Source organism: Heptranchias perlo, chromosome 9 (genome assembly GCF_035084215.1).
Source record: "Heptranchias perlo isolate sHepPer1 chromosome 9, sHepPer1.hap1, whole genome shotgun sequence".
Classification (NCBI taxonomy): Eukaryota; Metazoa; Chordata; class Chondrichthyes; order Hexanchiformes; family Hexanchidae; genus Heptranchias; species Heptranchias perlo.
In genome coordinates this window covers 84,215,189-84,232,871 of record NC_090333.1, presented here as the reverse complement: position 1 = coordinate 84,232,871, position 17,683 = coordinate 84,215,189, and the positions used below count along the sequence as shown (strand labels likewise).

General features: G+C 42.8%; 1 protein-coding gene across 1 annotated transcript in view; it reads left to right on the top strand.

The window, feature by feature from the left end:
• rabgap1l (RAB GTPase activating protein 1-like) overlaps positions 1–17,683 on the top strand; it is a 550,110-nt gene that overhangs the window by 51,699 nt on the left and 480,728 nt on the right. The window contains exon 5 of the mRNA XM_067990829.1: positions 11,555–11,729. Within this exon, the coding sequence (XP_067846930.1) occupies positions 11,555–11,729 (175 nt within the window). The remainder of the gene's footprint in view (positions 1–11,554; positions 11,730–17,683) is intronic.

Genomic DNA, 17,683 nt, shown 5'->3' with positions numbered 1-17,683 from the left:
AGTATTATTTAAATGGTGATAAATTGGGAAATGTTGATGTACAAAGGGACCTGGGTGTCCTTGTACACCAGTCACTGAAAGCAAACATTCAGGTGCAGCAAGCAGTTAGGAAGGCAAATGGTATGTTGGCCTTCATTGCAAGAGGATTTGAGTACAGGAGCAAGGATGTCTTACTGCAGTTATACATGGCCTTGGTGAGACCACACCTGGAGTATTGTGTGCAGTTTTGGTCTCCTTACCTAAGAAAGGATATACTTGCCATAGAAGGAGTGCAGCGAAGGTTCACCAGACTGATTCCTGGGATGACAGGACTGTCGTATGAGGAGAGATTGGGCGACTCGGTCTGTAATCACTAGAGTTTAGAAGAATGAGAGGGGATCTTATTGAAACGTATAAAATTCTGACAGGGCTAGACAGACAGGATGCAGGGAGGATGTTTCCCCTGGCTGGGGGGGTCCAGAACAAGGTCACAGTCTCAGGATACGGGGTAGGACATTTAGGACTGAGATGAGGAGAAATTTCTTCACTCAGGGTGGTGAACCTGTGGAATTCTCTACCACAGAAGGCTGTGGAGGCCAAGTCACTGAATATATTTACGAAGGAGCTAGATAGATTTCTAGACAAAAATGGCATCAAGGGGTATGAGGAGAGAGCGGGAATATGGTATTGAGATAGAGGATCAGCCATGCCGAATGGCCTACTCCTCCTATTTTCTGTGTTTCTATGTAAGATTGCTCAGGTATGGCCTTGCCACAAAAACAAAACAGGATCAATCTGATTGCTGCTCTATCAAACTCTCCTCCCAGTCATCAATAAAGTGATGAAAGGTATCATCAGTAATACCATCGCTGCTCCTGCTCACCACTGATATGTTCATCGATGCTCAGTTTGGATAACGCCAGAACTACTCATCCCAGCCTTGTTCCAAACATGGACACAAGAGCTGAACGCCAGAGGAGGTGAGAGTGGCTGCCCTCAACATCAAGGAAACATTCGACCCAGGATGGCACCAAGGCGCTCGAGCAAATCTGAGGTCAGTGGGGATCTAGGTGACACCCTCCAGTGGCAGGAGTCATACCTGATGCAAAGTAAGATGGTCGTAGCTGTCGGTGGCCAATCATCAGAGCCTTGGAACATCACCGCAGGAGTTCCGCAGGGAAAAGTCCTCAGCCCACCCATCATCAGCTTGGGGGGGGGGGGGTGGGGGCGGGGGTTGGGATGTGTGGGGGTGGGTGAGTGGTGGGTTGGGGGCTGGGGGTTGGGGATGAGGGGGTGGGGTTATCATTCGTTGATCAGAAGCTGAGCTGGGCCAGCCATATCAACACTGTGGCTACGAAAGCAGGGGCGAGGCCGTGTACTCTGTGACGGGTGGTTCATTTCAAAGCCTCTCTGTTGTCTACAAGGCTCAGATCAGGAGTGTGATGGGAAACTCACCACTCACCTGGATGGGTGCAACCGCACAACGCTCATGAAGCTCGACATCATCCAGGGCGGAGGAGTTCGCTTGATCGCGTCCCAGCCACTGGACTCAATATCTACCCCCTCCGTCACTGGCGCACTGTGACTGCAATATGTACAATCTACAGAATTCACTGCAGCAACTCACCAAGCTTACTTCAACAGCACCTCCCTCCAACTGTGACCTCTACCACTGAGAAGGACAAGATGTCATGGGAACACCATCACCTCCAAGTCACATACCATCCTGACTTGAACGTACATTGCTCTTTCATCATCAAAATCCTGGGACTCCCCACCTAATACCGTTGTGGGAGCACCATCAGCACAGGGACTGCTACGGTTCAAGGAGAGGGCCCACCACCATCACCACCTCAGGGTAACTGTGGATAGGCAATAAATGCGGCCTTGTCATCCCGAGCACAAGTTTAAAAAAACAGTACATTAGCCCATTGGTTCAACGAGTCCCTCAGTTGGTCAGCTTTATTTGTTTTAACCAGCTCTGTTCTTCCTCTAGATTCTTTCTTTCTTCCAATATATTTTTACTTCTCAGTTATTAAAAATTAGTTTTATGTATTGTTCCATCTGATTTTGGAATTGTTTCTGTATCTTGTTTCCTTAGTTGCTGTCCTTCTTCTACTTATGCTTCTGTTAATAGCTGAGTTAATGGTTTTACAGCCCACTGCAACACGCAGCCCGATTACAGAAAATCTACTAAATGAGTTTTGGTAGATGCTAGGGAGGACAGATTGGGGATGGCTGAAGAATATTATTTTTTTTGATGACTTTCCGCCTTCCCCCTTAGGTGGTATTTTAACATATTTTCTTCCCTGTTGCTGTCTACCCAAGCCCTTACCGTGGCTGAGAAAGTGAACAGGCAACCTACTTTCAGGTTTTTGCAAATGCTGCTATGCAACCAGATGTGTGGGGTGTGTGAGAGTGATGCGTCCTCTGATTTTATTGCCCCTCTTTCCCTCACCGCCATGTGGAAGCAGCTAACTATCACTTGGTATCTTTCCCGTCTTTACACCTGTGGTTGGAAATACCAAATAGCCTCCTTCTGTGCTGTAACTATTCTATGATCTTATCACCATTCTGCTCTCAAGTTGTAATATCTTCTCCAATACTACCTCACATCGAACGTACAGCACAGAAACAGGCCATTCGGCCCAACTAGTCTATGCCGGTGTTTATGCTCCACATGAGCCTTCTCTCACCTTTTCTCTAACCCTATCAGCATATCCTTCTATTCCTTTCTCCCTCACGTGTTTATCTAGCTTCCCCTTAAATGCACCTACGCTATTCGCCTCAACTTCTCCTTGTGGTAGCGAGTTCCACATTCCTACTATTCTCTGGGTAAAGAAGTTTCTCCTGAATTCCCTATTGGATTTATTGGCGACTATCTTGTATTTATGGCCCTTAGTTTTGGTCTCCTTAGAAAGTCTCTCTGAGCTACCAATCACATTATATAAGAGTACAATATACACACATTAGAAAAAGTGCTGTTTGGAAAGTTATTGCCCATTAACACCTCTAGTTAAGGAACAGTTTAGGCTATTATGAACAAAGGCCGATTGTATCATTTGTGATTTAGTCACATACATCGGTCAGTTCTTTAGACTTTGAAAAACTAAGCTTGGTGTCAAACTTGTTTGTGAAATTGTTTGTCCTTATATTTATTAAAGGTCTTCTATTAGTGAAGCACACATCCATGCACGTTGCTGAAATATGCAAAAGTGTTGCTGATTGGTGACACGGTATAAATTGTGTTGAGGCTTCCTTGTGCATTTCTGCTTTTATTTCTAAACCGAATGCAGAAGAGATCTAGGTATTGCACAACACTGCATGCAAGTCAGGCAGTACAAACACCTGGTGTGCATGCGTATGTGTAAAGATTAGGGCTGATTCCACGATCAGGTGTTTCTATGAGAGCCACTCCTTGCTGGGAGCGCCTGATTGTGCAATCAGTCCTATTGAGTCTACATTATGTTTTACCAGATACTGAGCGGAGAGTGTTACCAATGAGGTGTGCAGTTCTGTATAATGTGTAAAATGAGGCTGGAACAGGAAAAGTAGCACCTCCACTATCAGAAGCACACATACATTTATTGAGACTTATGGAAGTCGAGACAGAAGCAGGATCCAAATCAACTCCAAGACTTTCATTTTAAATACTGCTTTGCATATTTTACACTCGTGTAAATAATCCACCTCACGTTGTAACCTCTAGGTTTGTGTCCTACCACGTCCTGTACTAACTGATTCTACGTTTGTGCATGAAGCCACACGTGATATGCTGGAGTCTGTTCACTTATGGAAATAGGGCCCTGCACCTCCTTCCCGCTCCCTTCGCAAATGGGATCAGGAAAATACCGGCACAATTGATTTGTACGTCTGTACCTGTGTAATTTACACATCCTGAGTGTTAGGGGTAGGATAGGACCCTCTGCGTGGTGAGACACCTTACCGTGGTGCAGGGGTTAAGGATTTCTTTTGGAATCTTTCGAAGAGCTCACCTTACTGTTCCTGTACTGGGTGGAGATATGACGCTGGGATGAGTAGAGCTTTGTAGCTGTGCATTTGAAAGGCCCTTGGTAGGCATGCCTCAGCATTAGAAATCATTCCCATCTAGTCCCGGAGTCTCAGTCTTGCCAGCAGCACCTATATAGGCCCCACATTGAACTCTCATTACAGTTCTTTACACCATGTAGTTCCACAGAACTTTACCACATTTAAAATATGTTTAACTAAATATCCCCTAGTAGCGTTCTTTGCTTTGACTGCACGAACTGCTGACAGTGTGGTCTCTTTTTAAAAAAAAATCTTCCAGTCTCCTTTGACCGTATCAAGAGCATTTCTTAGTTTTACACAAATCTGCCACCTTTTGAAGTCCCTGAGACCCAACCTAAAGCCCACCACCTCTGTTTAAAATAAATAAATATCAAAGTATCACAGTAGGTACAGCACAGGAGGAGGCCATTCGGCCCATTGTGCCTGTGCCGGCTCTTTGAAAGAGCTGTCCAATTAGTCCCACTCCCCTGCTCTTTTTCCTTTTCTAGTATTTATCTAATTCCCTTTTGAAAGTTACTATTGAATCTGCTTCCACCACCCTTTTAAGCCGTGCAGTCCAGATCATTACAACTTGCTGCATAAAAAAATGTTTCCTCATCTCCCCTCTGGCTATTTTGCCAATCCCTGTAAATCTGTGCCCTTCTGCCCCTGGAAACAGCTTCTCCTTATTTACTCTGTCAAAACCTTAAATGATTTTGAACACCTCTATCAAATCTCCCCTTAACCTTCTCTGTTCTAAGGACACCAACCCCAGCTTCTCCAGTCTCTCCACGTAACTGAAGCCCCTCATCCCTGGTACCATTCCAATAAATCTCTTCTGCACCCTCTCTAAGGCCTTGAAATCCAGAATTGAACACACTACTCCAGCTGAGGCCTAACCTTATAAAGGTTTAGCATAACATCCTTGCTTTTGTGCTCCATGCCTCTATTAATAAAGCCCAGGATCCCATATGCTTTTTTAACAGCCTTCTCAACTTGTCCTGCCACCTTCAATATATTTAACAAGTTAAGACTGGAACTGTAATCATAGCATCCATCACATTAAACCACTTTAAGTAAGTACCTTCATTCAGCTGCCTCAAAGAAATCAGTCTTTTGTCTCACTCAAGACATTAATGCCTGGAGTCATTCTATTTACTGTCTCTTTCTGCTGAGTTGCTGTCTTAAGTCTTCCATCACCAACACTGGGCGACAGTCCTACATGTGGTCCCTCATTCAAATCTCTGCAAACGGCCATATTCCATGAGAATTGGGCTTCTTTGTCATCCCAAGCTGTGGTATTCTAAATTCTGTCTTACCTTGCACTGTCACACTTCTCTGCTGCAGCCACCTATTTAGTTTTGACAATCTTGATTTTCAGCTGCCTTTACATTAGCGATTTTACGAAGGGAATGCTTGTTTAAGGAATCACGCACGGCCTGTGAATGAAAACTCCTGCATGCATTGCTGCTCTTCACTAAACGTCTACCTGAGCCTGGCTGACGCTGGTCAGCTGGACTGGTTTCTGTGTCCTTATCACTTTGGACGTCTGTCAGAAAAATTTCATTTCAACCCTCCGAGAACTCTGCGTTCCTCCGATTCTGGCCTCTTGCGCATCCACGATTTTCATCGACCCACCATTGGCGGCCGTGTCTTCAGCTGCTTAGGCCCTATGCTCTGGAATTCCTTCCCTAAACCCCTTTGCCTCTCCTTCTCCTCCTTTATGACGGTCCTTAAAACTTAACTCTTTGACCAAACTTTTGGTCACCTGTCATATCGCCTTATGTGGCTCGGTGTCAAATTTTGTCCGATAACACTCCTGTGAAGTGCCTTGGGACATTTTACTACGTTAATGGTGCTATATAAGTGCAAGTTGCTGGGGATAATAAAGTGCAGGAAAGTGGCAGCTATTGACTGGACTTGCTGTCCAATGGTCTAGCATCTTCATTTCTCATGCTGTCATACTGTATCTCTTATGTACCCGTGTGTCACCTTGAGTGAGAAACTAGAAGTGTCAAACAGGGAGGTCTTTTTCAGTGAAGATTCAATGTGAATGTTTTTGCTAGGAACTAAACTAAATAAAAATAAATGCTGATCAATGAAACTGGAGTAGGGCAGGGGGAACAATCGAAACATTTGGAAACACGAGTTTCCCGGTTTCAAATTAATAGAGTCAGGAAAGGTTGGTCATCCTCCAGAGAAGTTCAGGAAAGAACTAGTAGTTATTATAGCACTTATCATACCCTCAAGATATCTACAAGTGGTTCACAGCCAATGAATTACTTTTGAAGAGCAGTCACTGTTGTTTGGTAGGCAAACATGGCGGCCAGTTGTGCACAGCAAGGTCCCACAACAGCAAATGAGATTAAACAACCAGTCAGTCTGTTGGCGGTGTTTGTTGAGGGAGAAATGTTGGCCAGGACACTGGGAAAACTCTCTGATCCTCTTTGAATAGTTCTAAGAACTTAAATGTCCACCTGACCAGGCAGGCAGGGCCTTGCTTCAACTTCTCATCTGAAAGACGGCACCTCTGACCAAGCAACACTTCCTGAGTAGTGCACACTGAAGTGACGGCCTCGATAATGTAGGTTAACTCAGAGCGCTACCAGCTGAGCCAAACTGGTACTTAATGAGTCAATATTTATCCAGTAAATAAACATGGTAAAACAAATATTGTGACCAGTATTGGAAGGGTAATGGCTGCTATCAGGAAAAGTTGTGTTTGATAGTTCCTCTTACTGCCCAGGTGACTAGCTAAACATATACAGTAAATGGTACTTTGAATTGTGCAGGAATGTTCTGCCTGTTTAGAAAGTGTTAGATTGCGATTCTTAGCTCTCAGAACACTTTGTGCATTGTTCTGTAAACTGTGTGCAGAAATCCAGCTAGTAACATTATGTTTTTACTTATTAAAGAGGGCAAAAGTTAGTTGTAGCAATTTGGATGCATCAAATTCCCTTCTGGTTTGATGTTTTGTTCTTTGTGGACACTACTGTATGTTCAACATTTGTTTTTAAAAAAAAAACAAGGGGCTTTTCGTCATTAGTTTTTTGGTGCAAGATTGGTTTATGTTAAAGTGGCTTTTGCTATTAATCTTTCGTCTTGCTTTATGTGCTGTCACTGTCCTGCGCAATATTGGCAGAGCAACAGGATTGGTTTGTGGGTGTGATGCAGTGTCTCAAAAAAGAATGCAGTTCAAATAACGAGGAAGAACGGCAAATCTGAAACAAAAAGATAGAAAGCTGGGAAATGACGTTCACCTGTCTATTTTTAACACACGCTGATTGATGTACCTGCTGTGTATTTCCAGCATTCTTTGTTATTTGTTATGTGAAAAAAAACTGTCTTAATATTCTACGCTTCATTGATTAAGTATTTGTAATACTCAAGAGTTTTCAAACTTTGCATGTACCCATCTCCCTGTCGGTTTACCATCTGTAACTGTTTCCCTGACCGCTTTGCGTCATCCAGACAGCGTTGCTGAAGAAGTAGATGGTCAGTAGCCTTTGAACAGTCCTTCAGCATTAACGACCCTCGTTTAGTTTTGTGCAAATTAACCCAGTTGCTCTGTTAGAAATCACTTTGGCACCAGTTGTGTGACGTCCCCTTCTCATGCTATGGCTGCACAGTCTTATCCCATGCATCTTCTTAGATCTGTCTGGCAATGTGGATGTAGCCTATACAAGTTTAACTGGTGGTTGTGCCTTTTTGAATAGGTGAATAGTTATAGAGATGTTTCTCTTCAGCTACGGAGTATGGATGCAATGCTGTTATTTTTACAAGTGGGATTATAACCATAAATTCAGTCTGTGACTCGTGTTGTCCATAGAAATGCAAGGAACACCACTTGTACCAATGGTTTTTAGATTGATGAGCGGGTCTGTTAATAAAACGGCAAAAACATTGTCGGTAGTTGAGATTGTTTTTCAGACCTCTTTACATTTTGACACTTTTTCTACGCGCCCCAAACACAAGTACATGCTCTCAGAAATAGGAGCGGTCAGTGCACCCCATCCAGCTGTTTATTGGGCTTCCTATTGTCAGACAGTTGAAGGCACATTGTCCACCGTCTTTGGTCGTATCACTACCTGTTGCAAGCTTTCCACAATATAGGTTTTTGGTAAGTAGGAAAGACTTATCTCGTTGTCCCTCCTTGATTTCTCTGCCACCTTTGACACTGACCAGTTGATTCTTCTTCAGCAAATCTCCTCTGCAGTCCATCTTCATGGAACTGTGCTCACTTGGTTCCATTTCCATCTCTCCCAATACAGCCATTTGATCTCTCCCAATACAGCCATTTGATCTCTCCCAATACAGCCATTTCATCTCTCCCAATACAGCCATTTCATCTCTCCCAATACAGCCATTTGATCTCTTTGAGAGGATTCACATCTCATGCCTAAATGGTTATTTGCAGTGGGCACCAGACGCCATCTATCATCCCCCTCCCATTTATCTAATCCTACCTCCCAGTGATATTATCCACGTACATAGCTCAATATTCACATGTACACTGATGAAACCAACTCAATCTCTTCACCTCCACCATTGATTCCATGGCTGCCATCGTACTATCCTTTTGTCTAATATCAGAGCTTGGGACGAGTTAATTTCTTCCAGCTCAAGCCATTATTTGTGGGTCAGCACCAACTTCCCTCAGTTGGTCTGCAGCATCGCCCTATATCTCGGATCCGAGCTGGCATTTAATCCCGAGATCTGGTCAGATGCCTTCGTGCACACACACTTCTCTCCCTCAATCGTCATGCCTTCATCGTGCTGAGGACTGAATACTTGAATGCCCTCTCCACCAGCCTCGCCTCCTTCAAAAACTCCAGTGTATACAAAACCTGTATGCCATGTCCTTTTGTACAGTAGATTGTGCATTTCCATTATCCCCATTCATTCCTAAATTCATTGGCTCTCTGCATCCCAACCTATTGATTTAAAGATCCTCGTCTTCATTTTCAAATCTCTTCCCCTCCTACCTACTCAAGCGATTTCCTGTAACCACGTGTTTTAACGTGCACCTCTACAGTGTGAATTTAGCTTACTGCATGCCCCCTGCACCTTCCGCTCTACTGTTGGCTAATCCTTCAGTCACAACACGCCCGCCCTCTGAAACTATCTCCCTAAACTATGTCCTGCTTCTGTGTCTCTTCCTTTAAAAATGTATCTCTCCGACTGTGCAAGAAAGATATGAGGATTTATATAGGGCCTTTCATGTCCTCAGGACGTCTCAAAGTGCTTTACAGCCAATGAAGTACTTTTGAAGTGTAGTCACTGTTGTAATGTAGGAAATGCGGCAGCCAATTTGCACACAGCAAAATCCCATAAACAGCATGAGATGAAAGATCAGTTAAACTGTTTTTGGTAGTGTTTGTTGAGGGATACATGTTGGCCAGAACTCCAGGAGAAATCCCCTGCTCTTCAAATAGTACCATGGGATTTTTTACTCCACCCGAGAGGTCAGACAGGACCTCGGTTTAACGCCAACACTTGCAACAATGCGGCATTCCCTCTGCTGTACTGAAGTGACAGTCTAGATTATGTGAACGAGTTCTGGAGTGGGGCTTGAACCTTCTTGCAAGCGTGTGGTCACAAAGCCAAGGCTGACACTTTGCATCTCCCCACGCCCCCCCCAATCCTCGTTAATTACCCCTGTCCCTGACTGGTGTCCTCTTCCTCTTCATTGTTAAGTGGCCTGAGGCGTGCTATGAAAAAGTAAGTTGTGTTCACGAGGTTTTCCACTGTGTGCAAGGTTCCTAATGTGCCTGAATCGCAGCTTGCATTCAGCAGTCATCCCTCACCCATTAATATGCACCGTCCTTGTCAGGCACCGTTTGGGCAGAATCCTATTGTAGTTGAAAGATAACGAGTGACAGAGAAGGATTGTCTACCTTCAGTGCTTTGAGTCTTCCTGGGAAAGACTGGGGAGTATCTGTGTTGGTGTTTCAGATAGGAGGGGAAAATCAATCAGCTTTTATAACCGTAGACAGGCTGGTATCTCTGATTCTCTTGTTGGATTATTTGTGAGGATTACTTTGTTTGGAGAATGAAGAAGGCAGTAAAACTAGTTTAACTTTTCTGCTACTTAATCCTGTTTGGGAGTTATAGTAACCAGCCGTACAGCAAAAGCCACTCCATTTTGGTTTAATTGGTTCATCTTTGTACATTTTGGTCCTTAAGGATCTAAGTCCCTGTAGGAATTTAATTAATGCTTCTGTGCTAGAGAACCTGGAAAAAGAGCTGTCAGGAATTATGTTTGTAAACAATTTTACAACACCAAGTTATAGTCCAGTAATTTTATTTTAAATTCACAAGCTTTCGGAGGCTACCTCCTTCCTCAGGTGAACGATGTGGATCGTTCACCTGAGGAAGGAGGTAGCCTCCGAAAGCTTGTGAATTTAAAATAAAATTGCTGGACTATAACTTGGTGTTGTAAAATTGTTTACAATTGTCAACCCCAGTCCATCACCGGCATCTCCACATCAGGAATTATGTTGCCCATCGTAGTATGGTATGGTGTGAATGGTTACCTTGTTGCAGCAGATTTTCATAGAATCTTACAGCACAGAAGTAGGCCATTTGGCCCATCGTGCCTGTGCCGGCTCTTTGAAAGAGTTATCCAATTAGCCCCACTCCCCGGTCTTTCCCCGTAGCCCTGAAAATTTTTCCTTTTCAACTATCTATCCAATTCCCTTTTGAAAGTTACTATTGAATCTGCTTCCACCACCCTTTCAGGTAGTGCATTCCAGATCATAACAAGTTCTCATCTCCCCTCTCGTTCTTTTGTCAATTATCTTAAATCTGTGTCCTCTGGTTACCGACCCTTCTGTTAGTGGAAACAGTTCCTCCTTATTTACTCTGTCAAAACCCTTTATAATTTTGAACAGCTCTATTAATTCTCCTCTTAACCTTCCCTGTTCTAAGGAGAATAACTCCAGCTTCTCTCCACATAACTGAAGTCCCTCACCCTGGAATCATTCTAGTAAATCTCTCCTGCACCCTCTCTAAGGCCTTGACGTCCTTCCTAAAGTGTGGTGCCCTGAATTGGACATAATACTCCAGCTGAGGCCTAACCAGTGATTTGTAAACTTTTAGCATAACTTCCTTGCTTTTGTAATCTTTGCCTCTATTTATAAAGCCAAGGATCCCACATGCTTTTTTAACAGCCTTCTCAACTTGTCAAAAGGGAATTGGATATATACTTTAAAAGAAAATTTTGCAGGGCTTTCAGGACAGAGTGCGGGAGTGGGACTAATTGGATAGCTGGTTCAAAGAGCCGGCACAGGCACGGCCTCCTTTGCTGTATGATTCTACAGATATCTTTAGTTAATTAGGGACCTCGCTAACCGTTGCTGATCACAAGAATAAATGCTTCTTTCTGTAAAAAGAAAGCCGATCTACCCCGATCAGGGCTAATTAATCTCTGGTATGAAGCCTTCAAACTTTAGGGGTTTTTTTTAATGTAAAAAAAATTTAAGAGAACCACTGTTTTCACTGCCTTTAAACTGAGTTCTGCATTGTTGTTTCTCCCCCCCTTCAGGATAATAGACCAGGCTACGACCACAGAGATAGCTGCCTTTCCGATCTATAAAGTGTTGTTCTGTGTCCGAGGCATCGATGGGACTTCGGAGAGTAATTGCTTCGCGTTTACCGAGAGTTACTGCAGTACAGATGAGTTCCAGACTCACGTGTTCTGCTGTGAGATCAAAGAAGCTGTGAGTACTGTATTTTAACCCTTCGAATGCTGAAATTATTTTAGTTTTCAAAATAAGCATATAAATATATGTCCAATGCAGTACCAAAAGTAGAAGCCATAATTCAGTTTTTATTTGCTTCTTTTTCCTAAATCTGCCAGACCTTTTTGTGCAAAAATTTAAGAGTAAGTAAAAAAAAAACAAAGACCTGAATTTATATAGTGCTTTATCACTTCTGTCGGAGATGTCTTAAAGCATGTCATATACAATGATTTACTTTTAAGTGTTACGCAGGTGAATACAGCTGAATAAACACTCTATCAGACCATGGCCTAGGCTATAAACTACCAAACAGATGTATTAACAGCAAATAGATAAGTAGCAAAGACAGGCAGTGGATTTACAGTACTATACAGACTATTCCTCCCTGAATGTTGGAAATAACAGATGTGGGCCATGATAAAGCTTGCAGTAAAATTCACCTGACAATGTCCCTTGACAAAGACTTTTTGTAGGGTTTGATGCAGGACCTGCCCTGGATTCACCGGTGCGCGCTCGTGTGCGCTCTCTCATATAATGCAGAAATGCTGGAAATACATCTGTGAAGAGAAAAGGCTGGTTTTGATGGTTCAGCTGCTGGTTCATATCTTCCCTCAATTTCTAGAACAAAAGGGAATCAAAGCAGTGTTTGTTAAAACAAATGCAGCTGTCACTCTCAGTAGGATTCAAAGCCATTTGACTGATGGATCTGCTGGTCTGGGGTGTTGAATGATTAAGCTGCCCATCACCCAGGCTGGGCATACCAACATCCATACAGATAGGTATCAGAGAAGCTTTTGAACATAGCAAGGCTAATGCTTTCCACTTAACAAGCATTAGGATATTAAAGCCACCATTTATTTAATTACAGCAACCTGCAGAATTACTATCTGTGGAATGCAATTTCTACAGTCCTCAGAGAAGTATAATCTACCCCCAATTGTTGCAGTAAGTAACATTTAAAGTGACCACCCGTTTCCTGTACCTGGATATTAAATTATAGACCTATGATTAGAATTGTGACTGAAAATCCCCATTCGATACATTCCCCTGTTCCCGCATCTTATAAATACCACATCCTTTCAGCCACTTCCAGGTCTTTGCTCATATATACTACCCATGCCTTGCTGCTGTTCGCCCACAGGGAAATAATTCTCTCTTTTTATCTTGGTGCTTCTCTTAAAACTTTGCTATTTTGCAAAGTTTTGGGTCTTTGAATTTGTTGTTTTCTGTTGACATCAGCTTCACCAGGGCCAGTGTCACCGTGATCTGATGGTAAGACATTGCTTTATGTTGAATTCTTCAGCATTGGCTTGTTCTCAACATGAGTGTTTTTTGTGGTGAAGTCCACCTTTAGCTAGCTTCAAATCTGTTGATCTTGTCATGGGCTTGGAGCAGCAGTCATGAACTTAGCATTTTTTTGCCTTTATATTCGACCTAACTTTGAGGAATGTGAAGACTCTTGACCATTCGGAAAGGCATAATACATACTCTCCAAATGCTGAAGGACTATGTTTGAGAACAGGGTGGCTTTGTTTTCAGATGTTCAGGAGTGAGCTTGTGTAGTTGGGTTCCTGATACAAATTTAGAATAATTCGAGGTCAGTAGGATTTGTTCAGCAAGCTGAACATTTGTTCACGCTCACAGAAACGCAAAGAAAAGTGGAAATTCAGCAGACTGGGAGAGCTATAAAAAGCAACAAAGGGACACAAAGGAAGTATTAAGAGCCGCAAAAAGGAATAAAAAAAAAACTTGCAAGGGATATCAAGGCTAACAGTAAAAGTTTTAATAAACATATTAAGAGAAAGAGTGGATGAGGGAAATGCGAGCCCATTAAAAACAGACGCAGGTGATACTGTAATCGGCAATCAGGAAATGGCAGACTTGTTAAATGAATAATTTGCATCTGTCTTCACAGTAGAGGAGGGGGACAAAATATCAAGTACAAGGGAAACTAAAAATAAATCAAGGGGAGGAACTTACTGGATTTAATCTAAGTTTTAAAAAAATGGTAATGGAGAAAATGATGAGACTGAAGATTGGCCAATCTCCAGGACCTGATGGTTTCTACCCCAGGGTATTAAAAGCAGTAGGTGAGAAAATTGCAGAAGCATTGGTAATAATCTTCCAAAGGTCTCTTGATTCGGGAATTGTACCGTTGGATTGGAAAATTGCAAATGCGTCTCCAATATTTAAGACGAGTGAGAGAGAAGAACCAGGTAACTACAGACCTGTCAAGCCTATTGTCAGCTGTGGGGAAATTACTAGAATCTGCCATTAAAGACAGAGTGATTGAGCACTTGGACGGATGTGAGCGTGGATTTGTGAAGGGGAAGTCATTTCTGATTCATTTAGTTGAATATTTTGAGGAGGTCACTAACGTGGTGGATATCTATGTGGACTTCCAGAAGGTATTTGATAAGATACTGCACAAGAGATTATTGGCAAAAAATGAAAGCCCATGGAATTGGAGGCAACCCTGCTGCCTGGGTTCGAAATTGGTAGGAAAGTAGGAGACAGAGAATGGGGATAAAAGGAATGTACTCCGATTGGCGGGATGTGACAAGTGGTGTTCCTCAGGGTGCTGGGGCCTCAGCTTTTCATCATATTTATCAATGACTTGATGAGGGAATAGAGTGTTGTATTTCAAAGTTTGCAGATGGCACTCAGTTGGGAGGCACAGTAAGTAGTGCAGATGGGAGCAGGAAGTTGTAAATGGACATAGATAGATTAAGTGAGTGGGTAAAACTGTGCCAAAGGGAGTTCAGTGTGGGGAAGTGCGAGGTCATCCACTTTGGATTCAAGAAAGATAAATCGGAGTATTTTCTAAATGGTGAGAAACTAGGATGTGTGGAGGAGCAGAGAGATTTCGGCGAGTGGCCAGGTACACAAAAATCAATCAGAAAAGCTAATGAAATGTTGGTCTTTATCTCAAGGGGGCTGAAATACAAAGGGGAGGAAGTGATGCTTCAGTTTGTAGAGCCGTGGTCAGATCCCATCTGGAGCATTGCGTTCAGTTCTGGGCACTGCACCTCACGAAGGATACATTGGCCTTGGAGGGGGTGCAGCGCAGATTCACCAGAATGATCCCGGGACTAAAAGAGTTAAATTATGAGGACAGGTTGCATAAACTTGGCTTGTATTCCCTTGAGTTTGGAAGATTTAGAGGTGATCTAATAGAGATGTTTAAAATGATAAAGGAATTGATAGGGTGGATAGAGAGAATCTATTTTCTCTGATGGGGGAAGTCCAAAACAAGGGGGCACAATTCCAAAATTAGAGTTAGGCCTCTAACAGGAGTAGAACATTCAGCCCCTCAAGCATGTTCTGTCATTCAGTGAGATCATGGTCAATCTGTACCTCAACTCCATTTACCCGCCTTAGCTCCCTATCCCTTGATACTCTTACCCACAAAAAACTATTCATCTCATTGGATCATACCGCACAGAAGGAGGCCATTCGGCCCATCATGCCTGTGCCGGCTCTTTGAAAGAGGTATCCAATTAGTCCCACTCCCCTGCCCTTTCCCTGTGGCCCTGTAAATTTTTTCCCTCCAAATATTTATCCAATTCCCTTTTGAAAGTTATTATTGAATTTGCTTCCACTACCTTTTCAGGCAGTGTATTCCAGATCATAACAATTCGCTGCGTAAAATAAATTCTCCTCATCTTGCCCCTGGTTCTTTTGCCAATTACCTTAAATCTGTGTCCCCTGGTTACCGACCCTCCTGCCAGTGGGAAACCTTATTTACTCTGTCAAATCTCCTCATAATTTTGAATACCTCCATTAAACCTCCCCTTAACCTTCCCTGCTGTAAGGAGAACAACCCCAGCATCTCCAGTCTCTCCACGTAACTGAAGTCTCTCATCCCTGGTACCATTCTAGTAAATCTCTTCTGCACCCTCTCCAAGGCCTTGACATCCTTCCTAAAGTGTGGTGCCCAGAATTGAACACTATACTCTAGTTGAGGCCTAACCAGTGATTTGTAAAGGTTTAGCATAACTACCTTGTTTTTGTACTCTATGCCTCTGTTTATAAAGCCCAGGATCCCATATATTTTTTTTTAACAGCCTTCTCAACTTGTCCTGCCACCATCAAAGATACACCCCCAGGTCTCTCTGTTCCTGCACCCCCTTTGGTTTATATTGCCTCTCCTCATTCTTCCTACCAAAATGCATCACTTCACACTTCTCTGCGTTAAATTTCATCTGCATGTGCCTGCCCATTTCACCAGTCTAATTTCAAGACTGATGAAAGGTCATCGACCTGAAACGGTAATTCTGTTTGTCTCGCCACAGATACTCCCTGACCTACTGAGTGTTTCCAGCATTTTCTGTTTTTTTTATTTGAAAATTTCAATTGAGCCAGCATCCACAATCTTTGTGGAGAGGGGAAAGAGTGAGAGAGAGAGAGTTTTAGATTTGCACTACCCTTTATGTGAAAAAATGCTTCCTGATTGTACTCCTAAATGCAATAGAGGAAATAGTTTCTCTGTATCGATTCCTTTATGATTTTAAACACCTTGATTAGATCATCCCGCAACTTCTATACTCATGGGAATGCAAGCCAAGTTTATGCAACCTGTCCTCATAATTTAACCCTAAGCCATGGTACCATTCTGGTGAATCTGTGCTGTACCTCTTCCAATGCCAATATATCTTTCCTGAGGTGCGATGCCCAAAACCGAATGCAGCACTCCAGATGGGGTCTGACCAAGGCTCTGTACAACTGAAGCATGTCCTCACTTTTTTGTTTTCCAGTCCAAATATCCAAATATTTCCCTGTCTTGGTTTAGCCATTGGCACTATCAGTGTTGGTTTTGATGGTCTTTGGTGTAATGATTTCTGTTTTGCTTGGCACGGACTGACACATGCACCTTCCTTGATGTCAGATCATGTTTGTACCTCAGAATCAGATGGCAAGAATGAGGAAGAACCTTTGTTTATTTCACAGTAAATCTATTTTGCCGAGCTCACTGTCCAGATTGTAACCATTTTGAGAACCTTGTTGCATGGACAGGCTTGAATTAAAGTTCCATTGAAATTTAAAACTCCGTACATCCTTTCCTTACGGTCTGAAACGATGTAGTGAATGTCTTTCACTAATTTTCCATTTCATCAAATCAGTACACCACCTTCATTCTTCTATTAAGCCAGTGTGCTCCATTTGTGGTTTGTCCTCAAATGATAAGGATGCTCCTAATCTTAGCCAGACGACTTTGTTGTAAAATGAGAGTTTTGAAATGCTGGCTGCTTACTACAAACATAACCCTTAGCTTTATTAAAGGCCACTTTATGGCATGTGGGAGGGAGGGCCCATCAGTAGCTAGCCAAACTGATGGCTACTTCACCAAACATTTTTGAAGAAATGACACTGTAAATCTAGGCAGCCCTTTACCTTTTGAGAAAATCGTTCCAGAACAGCGGTGATGCTGCAAAGCTAAGTACAGTTAGAGGAAGGATGTTCTTAATTAAAAGTTACTCAAAATAATAGGGCTCACAGCATTGCAAGTAGATATTCACAGATTTATTAAGCATATGATGATAACTATCATTGACAAGAATTAAACATGCACTTAACAGATAAAACCGTGCGCATTTTTACCGGAGAATCCACATGTTAACAGCAACATTGTTGGCTGATCAGGTCTCATCGAATTTTGAGGTCTCTCTCCCTGCAATAATTTTTTCCCCAATCCTGTTATGTTATACTGTTAACCTAATGGCTCCTTCATGTCCCCTGTCAATGGCTTCAGTTTTATACATCCTGATTGATCTGTCAATCAAATCCTAAGGATGAAGGCCATCGAACAATCCTGTGTGGGTGTTAGTATTCCATCACCTGAAGCCATGTTCCTTTCGACAGATGACACCTTCCAGGGTGTGGAGATGCCGGTGATGGACTGGGGTTGACAATTGTGAACAATTTTACAACAC